Source organism: Vespula vulgaris, chromosome 11 (genome assembly GCF_905475345.1).
Source record: "Vespula vulgaris chromosome 11, iyVesVulg1.1, whole genome shotgun sequence".
NCBI lineage: Eukaryota > Metazoa > Arthropoda > Insecta > Hymenoptera > Vespidae > Vespula > Vespula vulgaris.
This window is the reverse complement of record NC_066596.1, coordinates 3,178,513-3,191,249: the sequence shown is the minus strand read 5'-3', so window position 1 is coordinate 3,191,249 and position 12,737 is coordinate 3,178,513. Positions and strand designations below refer to the sequence as shown.

The 12,737-nt window shown below is 30.6% G+C and overlaps 1 protein-coding gene across 3 annotated transcripts in view; it reads left to right on the top strand.

Annotated features, from left to right (window-relative positions):
• The window catches only part of LOC127067583 (A-kinase anchor protein 200-like), a 44,739-nt gene that overhangs the window by 15,217 nt on the left and 16,785 nt on the right, over positions 1-12,737 (top strand). For 2 of the 3 annotated variants that reach the window (XM_051002668.1, XM_051002667.1), the window contains 2 exons: positions 2,611-2,769; positions 3,168-3,284. In XM_051002668.1, coding sequence (XP_050858625.1) covers positions 2,611-2,769; positions 3,168-3,284 — 276 coding nt within the window. The remainder of the gene's footprint in view (positions 1-2,610; positions 2,770-3,167; positions 3,285-12,737) is intronic. The other variant, XM_051002669.1, reaches the window with a different exon arrangement.

Genomic DNA, 12,737 nt, shown 5'->3' with positions numbered 1-12,737 from the left:
AAATCTAAGGAATCCATATAAGCACGATGAATTTTTATTTTATCAGAATAGAAGAAATTTGTCGGTAGCTCATGACGATCATCGTGTGTTATCCACTTATGAGTCACATCTTTCTCTCATCGCATTCCAAGAGAAACTAGTTCTATTAATTAAACGGAGAGACCCGCGGACTCGGTCGTTCGCTTTCGCTAATTAAACTCGCTCGCGTCTAACCCGAATTCCTTTCAATTTTCGTTTACTATAACGTTTACAACACATGAAACGTATTTCATTACATATTTTCCAACCTCGCTCCTCATCAAATTTTAACACTGAGGTGAGAAAGATATTTAAGAAATTATGTAAAATTATTATATAAAGATTATATTATAATTAACACTGGCACACGAGACAGAGGGAGAGAGAAATGGAATAAGTTGAAATTTTGAAAAAAAAAGAACAAACATAAATAACAACAAAAAGAAATTAAAAAATGAAGGAATTTAAAAAGATTGAATAATTTTCGACGAATATCGTGTTACTTCTCAAACTTCTTTTCGTTCGTATACGCGAGACTCACGAAAACGTGATTATCCGCACGATATTCGCTTTCCACAAAAGGTGCCGGCTTTTAATTTTCTTTTCTTTGCTTATTTTTTTTTATTGTTTTTTATGTTATATATATATATATATATATATATATATATTCGAATCGCGTGTTGTATATTATTTCGAAGGAGTCGAATTCCAGAAAGTTATCTCGAACTCGAGCGAGAGAGTTTTTTACGATTCACTCGATTGAAATTCGTTGCATTCTAATAGCAAAACACGAGATCGGTCCTTGAAACGTCCTTCTCAGTTTCCTGTTTACGATCATTGTGTAAAATAATATCGAATTAAAAAGTAATATCCTCCATGTATGTTGTATTGTTTCTCATCAAAAATTTTTATTTCGTTTTTAAAATTACCTTATGTAATTGCTTTTCTATTCCACACAGACATAATAATAATATCATTATATCATATACAACCATATAAAATTTTGTAAATCGATTTTAATATGAAGATATGTTATGCAAGAATTTTTCTAATAATTATAATAAATATATTTGACAATCGAGTATGAATAATACGAGTTAACAATTAGAACATTACATCGTAGGATATTTTATATTAAGTGGCGCCTACACGTAGCTCATTTTCTTCTTCGCAATTCAATTCGTGTCTCATATATGTATACGTGAGTCTATGTAAAAAAAAAAGAAAGAAAGAAAAGGAAAAAATAGAAAAAAAAGGAAAAAAAAAGAAAAACATAGTTGTGTCAGTGGCGCCTTATTTAAATGAATGTGACACGTTCATTCTAAGACTATTACACGCGTATACAAGGAAATAGAAAAAAGAAGACGTGCAACGGACTGCTAAATGCATCTTTCTCTCTCTATCTCTCTCTATCTCTCTCTATGTACGATGTAGTACTATGTACACATAGGATAGATACATATGTAGTATATAAATACGTGAAAAGTTACATCGCCTACAATCTACATTATTCTCTTTCTACTCTTCGTACAATTTAACACCTTACACAATACCAAAGACACATCGTCCCAGACGGACCTGTCACGTTTCCGCGTCTACGACGAACGAAAATAACTCGTTATTTACATAATATAATGTGCCCAAGGCGATGACTGTGTTGTCTCCTCGTAAAAAGGAAAAACAGCTCAGTAGAACTCTCTTTTTCTTTATTTTCCTTCCTTTTATGTATCCTCCAAATGATAGAAAAAATATTCATGGGATTTTTTTATCTAAAATTTTCATGATTCTCTTTCTCTCTTTTTTCTTATTTTTTTTTATTTTTATTTTTTATCTTTGTTTCCTTTCTTTTTTTTTTACTTTTATCACAAATATTTAGAGATTACCTTCTTCGTCTATTTCTTTGACGAATAATTATAATAAATTTCATTCAGTTTTCTTCCTCGTTCGATAATAAATAATAAGAAGGAGATAAATATTATATTGTAATACAATATATGTGAATATATATATATATATAATTTTAATTTTAATTTTTACGTTATTATATAATACTATAACATTTATTTAAGTTTACTTTTATATTTAATAATCGATACGTTTCATATTTAGATTAAACGTACGAAATCCTTATTTATTTATCAGAAATTCAAGTTGAGAACCACTTATCGTTCTCCGTAATCCGAGATTTTCGCGGTTTCATCCTGCACGACGACGTGTTGGTTCAAGCCACAGCAGAGCAGCTGCTTTATTCCAACGAGAATACACTCTCCATCTCTTTTCTTTCCTTTCAACTTTATTTTACTTCAAATTTTGAAACTTTTCGTTTTGACGTGGACAATGTATATTCAACAGAGAAAGAGAGAGAAAGAAAGAAATAGAGACAGACAAAGAAAAAATTCATTCACAAACATTACACATCGATCTATTATTTACAATGTAAAAATGATCCTTGAAACGATGTAAAATCATGTTAACGATAACATTTACATGTTAATCACGTGTTGCTGCATCCTTTATTTATAGTCGAATCGCTATAATCTGTATTGTTACGATGTATCTTATTAAATTAATTTATAATTTTATTATTTATAGCAGGAATCCGAAGAAGTAAAGTCGGAGGATACGAAGCAAGAATCGTCTGGCGAACCTTCAGCAGAAGGTGCGGAGGTTACAACGCCTACGGAAGGCAATCCAGCCAGTCCCAACACTGTTGCTTCACCAGACAGCAAGGAACCTAAAAAAAAAGATAAGGTGTGTTGGCCATTACACATTAATTTAAATAATTAAAATAAATTTAATACATTGATAGCTGGATTTATAATAAATAAGAAGAAAACAATATTCGTGTAAAAATTAACTCAATATACATGTATATTCGATTATAAGAAAAAACTAAATAGATAAATGTCGACTTAAAAAATAAAATAAAATACCCAGTTGAATTGATTAATACTTAATATTCAAAATTTGCAGTAATATTATAACTGGATGAACTAGATAAATACTCATGTATTTTTATACTGAACAATTTCTTTCCAACACACACGCGCACACACGTATATAGAAATCAAATTAAAACAAAAAATGTTTAATAGAAACGATTTGATCTAGTATTACGTTATATAATGACGCTTCCTCGTTGTTCATAGATGAGGAAAAAGTGGTCCCTCAGGTCGATCAGCTTCAGCAAGAAGGACAAGAGCAAGCCGACTCGTGAGGAAACACCCAAGAATGGAGACGTCACTAAAGAAGAGCCGCTAGCAGAGGTAAGCTAAGAAATAAACTAAAAAAGCTAGATTGTTATTAGTCCCCTAACAGGATAACAGAATCATTTATTCTTGAAAACGGCGGAAATTAAAACACGTGTGGATTGCAATTAAGTTGTCTTCATAGAATAAATTTGCTAGAAGCAATAAGTAAAAGGATATCTGAACGTGATAGTAGATCGATCGCCGAGAAATTAAAATTTCAAAATGTCAACATTTCAACTATTATCTCATTTCGTTCAACTTTGACATATTTATAATATCTGACTTTCTTCTTAATTATATTTGAACAGATCAAATGTGTCAAATCTCATGTTATCTGTCCAAACAAAAACAAAAAAAAAAAGAAAGAAGGTCAGATATAAGAATATGTTAAAATTGAATGGAATGAAAGAAAGAGAGAGACAACAATGTCGTAACTTACATCAAAATGAAGAAGTAGGATTTGCTTTAAGCTATAATGCATCTTCTGACTTTCTAGAACGACAATGCTAGGAGAAACACTCACTATAAATCGCACTAGCCAACAGACGTATAATAAGTAAGACTAGGCTCCTCTCACTTCTTCTTCTTCTTCTTCTTCTTCATCTTCTTTTTATTATCCCTCCCCCTCATCCTCTCTGTCTCTCTCTCTCTCTTTTCTTCCTTCTAGATACAGAAAGGACATTGCGTAGGCGCTTTACCTTAAGATCGCCAGGACTAATGTCCTTGCTCCTTCTTCTTTACCATCGAACTTCCTCCTCTTCTACTACTATTACTATACTACTACTACTGCTACTACTACTACTACTACTACTACTCCTTACCAACGTCCTTCTCCTCCTCTTCTTCTTCTTCTTCTTCTTCTTCATCATTGCAATCATGATTGGAGGGGGAGAATCATGAGTCATCCTTCTGGTTCATCGTACCTAGTAAAAGTTTCGTTATAGGCTGCTATGGAAAACCGGCTGCGAGTCGTTGAATTATCCCTTTTATTCTTCTTCTTTTTTCTTCTTCTTCTTCTGGTTCTTCTTGTTCTTCTTCTTCTTCTTGTTCTTGTTCTTCTTCTTCTTCTTCTTGATGGCACCTCCTGCGTCGCCATTTCTTTCTTCATCATTTTCTACTCTTCTATCCTTCGAAATGATAAGCTTTTGTCTTTCCTTCTTTTAGGATTATCCTCTAGGGAAAAAAAAAATATAAGAAAAAAGATGATTTATAATATAGCAATTTATATAGTATCTCTCTATTATTATCGATTTTTTAAATTCGTTGCACGAACTTGATCGATGAGAAATATTTTCTGTGATATATTAAATTATCTTATAGGAGATTTTGATTGTAATCTATTAAATCAATCCATTAATTCGCTAATCGAATTTTATTTTTGACTATGAATTGAATGAATTGATTTAGAAATGAATTGACTAGAAACGATTTATTCATTTCTTTCATTTGTTAATTAATAAGAGATAGATCAATTTGTTTCTCCTGTTTTTTTTTTTTCTTTTTTTTCTGAAAGGTAACTGATGCATCAGGACATATTCATCTTCTTGGGATTAACAGTTCGGTATTGAACATACGATTAGGTTTGCAAGAACGTTTCGCAATTCGTAAAGGCTTTGAAATATCGCGCAACCTTCGCGCCATCGTCACTATCACGAAGCTCACATTCAACAGTTAGACTTTCACTCCCTTCGAATAGTTCGCATAGCGAATCGTTAAATCGATACATGTACTGATCGTTGTAAGTACTTACATACGTATGTATGTATGTATACATAAACAGATACACGAGTATTTTACACTGATATCATTCTTTCCCAATGACTTACTCTCTGATCGAATGAATTATCTATTAACTTGTCTGTCTAATATTTATATTAAATTAAGTGGATTTTATTTTTATTGATTTAATAGTTAAATCGTTAGATTTAATTCTTTTTTCGATGAGAATGAAATTCTCTCCAAAAGAAAATTTATTTCTTTAACGATATATTTTATATTAATATTATTTTGTATCAATTTTTATCGATTATCATATATTATAAATTTTTTTCTTTTTCTTTTTTTATTTATCTAATAGGTAATATGTTAAATTTGATGAGTGTAAAAGATTTTTTTTTCGAATACTAATATGGCAAAAATTATGCGACGTTCTAATCGCAGCTATTTTTTCTGTCAGTAATTATTATTGATAATAATATTGATTTTCTAAATATAGTATATATGTATACATATATACATGTATTGTAAAGAGAAAGAAGTAGTGTTATTAAGAGTAAGAAAGAAAATCGATAATCGAGGCAAACGAACCGGTCTCGTTACTTGCAAGCTTCTATCACTCATTGTGTTCATCAGTAACATGGTTCAATGGCCCAAACTTCCCGGATATGCTTACCTGACGTGCAACGTTGTTCGTCACCGCGAGAAAAAGCAACTTCTACTCTTCCGTTTTGTCACGTCCATACCATGACGAAAAAAGAAAAGTAGAAAGTTTGGAGTAGACGTTCTTTGTTGCATTCGATTAACAAAATAATAATAAAATTAAATATTATATATATTATATATATGTGTGTGTGTGTGAGAGAGAGAGAGAAAGAGAATTTCATTATTTGTAATTCTCATGAATTTATTTTACTTTACAATAAAATAATTTTGATATTTCCTTTTCAAAGAATAATTAATTATGATTATATTATATAAATATTATCTATTTTATTTTTATTAATTTAATATTCTTTGTAAAATCATTTTTAATTTCATTAATTTGTTTGTTTGTTTTTTCTTTTTTTTTTTTTTTTTTACAATATTTTAATAATTGCTTCAAAGATTATAATCGACTTTATTAATATTATTATTTATATAATTTTTCAATTCGATATTCTTTATAAGGTCACACATTTTCAATTCTATTAATTTATTTTAAAACCTGTCCCAAATTTTTATATTAAACGTGATGACATTAGATATAATTTATATATTTAATAAAATAATACTCCTTGTAAAATAATTTTCAATTTTGTTAAACTTATTGTTACTTTAGCTTATACTTATCTTACTTAGTTTCTAACACTCGTTGCTCCAAAGATTGATCTCTATTGCTTAGCCAAGAAGTGTTCGTTCGTTAACCCTCGTCATTCATAGCACATATGGCACATTCACGATCAATGCCAACGCAATAGAGAATTTCTAAGTACACTCCCATCGTTGCACTCTCCCTTCGGGAAAAAAGAATTCTGTTGAGTACTCCCAACCCAGTTGAGTACAACCCTCTACAACCTATGGCTTATAAAGTCGGCAAACTTAAAAAAAAGAAACCTGCCCTTTAATCTGATTCGCACATCTGCTCGAGCTATTTATTTTTATGAAATTATTTAAATTATTTACGAAGGTTTTTTTTTTTTTTTAGAGAAATTAAAAAATTTAGACTATCTTTTCTTTTTTCTTTCCCTTTTGTTTTTAATGAATAAGTCGATATAATTTAATTTTCCAAATCTTCAAGAAGAGTTTGAACGTTTATGACAGAAAACAGCTGATCGAAAGAAACTAGAGATTTTTATAGAAAAAAAATATTGATCGATTAAACAAATGTATCTTTTAAATGGATGAACAAAAATGTAATATTTTGACGTTTAAAAACGATAAATGCTATATAAAAAACAAATATTCATTTTTCTATAAATAAAATGTACGATTTTAAAAGTTCATATACATGATTTAAGTTCGTTATCTTCGGTTTGTCGCAATATCTCTGAGATAAAGATGAACTCGACATTCCAAAAATAAGAGCACGTAATTTATTATCCAAGATGCGTCTTGTTATTCATGGTACGATATAAATTCGTTTAATCGACTATACCCCTCTCTCTCTCTCTCTTTCTTTTTCTCTTTCTCAGTTACATTACACGTGTCTCGTTACTATATCTTTATCCTTCTCCTACGTTACTACTACTATACTCACCACTTTTTTTAAACGATCTTCTCAGATCTTCTGAAGAATTTTATGCGATCGTAAATAAGATCGCTAGAGGAAGGAAAAGGGCGTAGGTGGTATCGTAGGTCGGGATAAATACCTAAGGCTCTCGTTAAATCTTAAATCTTCGTTAAAACCTTTCCTCTCCCTTCTATTTTCTTTCTCTTTTTAACCTTCTATAACGTAGTCACGTAACTTAGTACCAAGTCATACACATTTATATATACATACATAAATACCTATATGTCTATGTGTATTTTGTTAATTTTATTTTATTTTGTCATAACAAAATGATTCGTTACTTCGTTTCCAAAGTGTTTTTCATATTTCTTATACATCGAGTATAACTTATGATTAATATAATACAATTATACTAGCAATAATCAATACTATAACTTTTTCCAATCGTATCATTTGTTAAATAGAAAAAGAATAAATTTAATTTCAAAGTTTTAACATTTTCGGTCTAATTATGAAGTGAAATTTTTTTTCTTTTAATACTCCTTCTCATGAAAAAAAAAGAAAAGAAAAGAAAGAAAATCGTTTTCAGTTGCAACAGTTGCAACGGTCTTATAGATAAAAAAATAAAAGTATTTTTCTCATGCATTGAACTCGTTTCGATTTCATTCATACTTCAACGTAACATCCTAATCCGGATTTAGCGAGTTTGCGAAAGCTTAGCTGTCGTCTCTCCGTGTGCTCTTCTATCCGATCTTAACAGAGAAAAAAGAGAGAAAGAAAGAAAGGCAGAAATCCTTGAATCTTCGCACTAGAGCTGGCAAGGATCCCAGAATAATCGCCCAGTAAAAGGAGTGTTAGAAACTTCGAATCCTTCTCTCTTTTTTTTCGTCGATACTCGGTGAAAAATACGCGATTGGGACGATACATCGACACCCTTCTGGATACTTTTAAGAGAGGAGAGCTTTCGAGAGAGAGGGAGAGAGGGAAGGGTTTCGAGAAGAAGAAGGTACTTGAGTATATTTCTCAAGTGAAAGAGAAAGAGAGATAGAGAATGAGAATATTCCTCTTTCACACCTCAATGTCACTGTGACATTGTTTTCACACCCTTCTAACGTGTGTAAAGAAAAAGAAATAGTAAGTGAGGGAAAGAGAGAGAGAGAACGAAAAAAGAAAGGGTGTGGTCTTGCAACCCTCTTCATTTCCTTGCCAATATATCCAACCGATGTCTTTTGTGACTTTTATCGTAAAAGAGAATTGAGAAGAGAGAGAGAGAGAGAGAGTGAATGAATTGGGGGATGAATCAGGGTGGTTGGGCAGTTACACGGCATGCTGTTATTAATTAGCATGATGTTGCGTGCTACTGGAGGGTGGATGTGTGTCACCACTAAGGGTGCAACTCGAGTTTGCCTCCCTCTCCCATCCTCTCTCTCTCTCTCTCTCTCTCTCTCTCTGCCTCTGCCTCTGTCTCTGTCTCTGTCTCTGTCTCTGTCTCTCTCTTTCTCTCTTGATGCGGTTCTCGTTCAGTTCGCATGACTCACCCCGAGAAAAAGAAAGAAAAGAAAACACACCTGTGTGAGGGTTAAGGACAAGTCGCTAAAGGGAAGATAATGTATTATTATTATTATTTTTTGTTTTGTTTCTTTTTTCTTCTTTTCTTTTTTTCTTTTATGTTTATAAGTTTATGAACGGAAAGATACAATATTCGTGTTGTTAATGGATATATCAATCATTTTTTAAATATGCAGTATCGAATAATAAATTTGATATATATAAAACATTAGGAGATAAAAGGGCTTTCTTTCTTAATTTATTCATCAATTACTTGTTATATTGTGAAAGAGAAAGAAAATGAAATATGAAAGAGAATAATCAACCTCATTTCTCTTTTTTTCTTTTTTTTCTTTTTTTCTTTTTTCGGAAGTGCACTCGTAGTTCTCTAACCTATGTAACTTGCTAATTAGTAGATGCAATTTTAATTAGTAAACTAACAATAAGTATCTCTGCTGTACTTTACATTGATAAAATATAAATTAATTCATAGAAACATTCTAGATCACAAGTTTGAAAATAAATTTTACTCTTGGACCAAAATCAAGATAAATTTAAATAGATTTGATAAAGAATATGTTAAATCACTATCGATCACTTTCTAAGATCGATAATCTTATATGTTCTTTTCATCGCGTAATATAAAAATTCGACTTTCTCTTGTAATTTTCACTAGGATATTACGTCCTTTGAAAAGATAATAAAGGACAACGACATATCATCTTTCTATATTAGCATCCTCGAGATTATTGCATAGGAGAAAACGAATGATCTATTACGCTAGACCAATACTATTTATACTTATTACATATTTCTTTCTATCTCTATCTCTCTATCTATCTATCTATCTCCTTCTCTTTCTCTATTTCTTTCTATCTCGAAATCTGTAAACGTTAGACAGCTTAGATTGCACATGCAAAGACTCGTGCATGTGAACTTTTATCTAATTGTAAGAAAAATCGATTCCTTCCTTCGTTCATTGCGACATTGGTATATACATATATATATATATATATATACATATATACAAAAAAACATATATATATATATATACATACATGATGGTGCTCGACGCGTTCAAAAACCGGTTTTCATTGGCCACGGAAGGCATCTCGGTAGTAGTTTCCACTCGCTTCGATTTCGTTCCTAATGGCCTCGATGAAATTTATCCGACAAATACTCCTTCTTTTACGGTCTAACTTCTTTCAGAGTTTGAAAACATAATTTTCTTCCAAAAAAAAAAAAGGAAAGAAAAAGAACATTGCTAGATAGAGATAGAAACGATTCAATCTTACATTAAATAAATATCATTATCGTTTTTCTTTGTTTTTCATAATTTTGATCATACAAAAATAGATGAGTAAATTTTTATAAAAAATTAGTTAAATCGTATCAATATCTAATTCTTATTGTTATTGTTATAATACAATTAGAAGTAACGAATGATACGAATTATATTCTCTGTATAAATAATATAAACAATAAAATCATACATACATATATATATATATATATATATATATATATATATATATATATATATATACACACATATGTAATATATAAAAGAGTAAAGAATATTTTTTGTATGGGAAGAAAATCGTCGGGGTAAATTTTCGCTTAAACTCCTCGAATTCTCACTGCATCTTCCGCCATCGTGGAAAAATCGAATTTGTCTGCTCTTCTCTTTTTCTTCACGCCATGGGAATGTATGTATGTACGCTTCGCCGCGTCCAATGAAAAGCTGTCGCTTTTTAAAGGGGTGAGAAAAGCTGTCTATCTGTCTTTCTCTTTCTCCCTCATACTCTCTACCCCCGTATCTCTTTTGATACCATCCGATGTTTCTCGCTCTCCCTCCCTCTTTCTCTCTCTCTCTCTTTCTTTTTTTTCTTTCTCTCTTCTTCTGTTCCGTATTCGCAAATCACCACCTCGCGTTGACGAGAACTCGCACACAAAAAAGTTACCTCTTCTTTTTTTCCCACAACGCAAAGCCAATCATGTTACTATCTGTGTAGGTACAATGTATGGCAGGTGAAGTTGATTAAAAAAAGAGAGAGAGAAGAGATAGTATATATATATATATATATATACTGAGAAAAAGAGAGAAGATAAAGAAGAATAGTACTCCGATTGTTTTTCATAAGTCATTTAAATTTGTAAATACTTTCCTTTTTTCTTTTCTTTTCTTTCTTTTTTTTTTTCCTTCTAAATCAAACAAGGAAGATAGAGAAGAGTTCAATGAACCAAACGAAATCATTTCGGCAATGCGTATCGACGTATTTCAACGACGTTTCACTGCGGTCGTCTAGAAAAGAATAGAAAAAGAGATAGACCAATGTGGGTGGGGAGGTGTAGGGAGGGACAATACGCAATTACGAACTACTCAAACCTCGAGTAGTTGAGAGAGAGAGAGAAAGATAGATAAAGAGAGAGAAAGAGAGAGGTGAGGAGAGGTCTTGGCATTAGGCCAGAACTGTTGAACGTTTTCCTCTTGGACGTGTCTAAAAGCCATCCTAAGGTTGTTTGGATTAAATGGATTATCTGAAGAGAAAAGAGGTTTTCTTGTCTAATTTCTTCTTCTTTTTTTTTGTTTTGTTTTATTTTTTCTTTCTTTCTTTTTTTTTTCTATGATCGATAGTTAAATCGTCACAGTGAAACAACGAAAAAAAATTCGAACACGTTTGTATAGTTAACTTCTTTTTTTGTAAAGATAGAAGATAAAAAAAGATATACATATATATATATATATATATATATATGAAGATATTTTTAAAGAAATATTATTAATTTAAGAAATTCAATTAGTAATATAATAAGATACTTTGAAGGATTGTGATTTATCTCACACGAAACAATTCACTATTTTTCTTCTCTCTTTCGTGCAAATATTGATTTTTCATCTTTTTTCTTTCTTTTTTTTTTCTTTTTCTTTTTCTTTTTCCTTATCGAGAGTAAGCCCTGATAACGAGACGAACAACTCAGACGATCAACAGCGGTAAAATTTTATGACAACTGAGAATAATTTCTTCGTCACTATTCTATGCTTTGTTTAATTTCATTTAAAATGAAATGGAAAAACAAATATTCCGTAAAGTCGATAAAATTGATAAATTTTTTAACAAGATTTCTTTTTCAATGTTCTTCTTTTTTTATTTGTAATAAATCACGAACGAATATCTCTCTCATGGTATTATAATACATAACAGGATGTCTTAGAAATGCATTTGTTTCACTGCCAAGGGTAGTAAAGCCGACTATCGAGCACCACCCCTATACATTATCTTGAGACTTTGGCATTCTCCTATGCTTTCACATATATCCTATTTCTTCTACATATTTCTGGACTTTGTATTCCCATGGAAATACTACAACTCGTTATTCTATCAAAGGATATAGAGATAAAATGGATCTATCCATTATGTTTGAAAAGCTGATCGTAAAAATAAGATAAGATGAAACAGAATTATTGTCACATTCGAAGAGAAAGTCGGAAATTGTTATATAAATGATAAAAATCATTTAACGATTATTTCTACTTTTTTATTAGATCTTCTTATTTATAATTTTTTATTTCTAATATCTTCTATTGGAAAACCACGCTTAGCATTTAGATGATATATATTTGAAATTATCAAACAATTCAATCGAAATTTTAATATCGTATTTCATACAATAAAATATTCAATTGCATACAAATAAAAAGACACAAATTCATAACTTTCAATCCTTTACATTAAAAAAATCATTAATAAAATCTCTACGTCTATAAATATACCGCGTTTAACTTTTATTAAAAATTTATCAAACGATTCAATGAACTTTCGATAATATATATTATTTTCTTTAATCCTGATCATCGATCTTTCTCTCGATTGTTATTTATTAATTATATTCATTACACGAAACAACAAAGAAAATTAGAATGGGAATTTGCGAAGCCCTTTTCTAATACTAAGACATCTCCCCTTTGTAAGTTTCTGAAAGCCATTTAA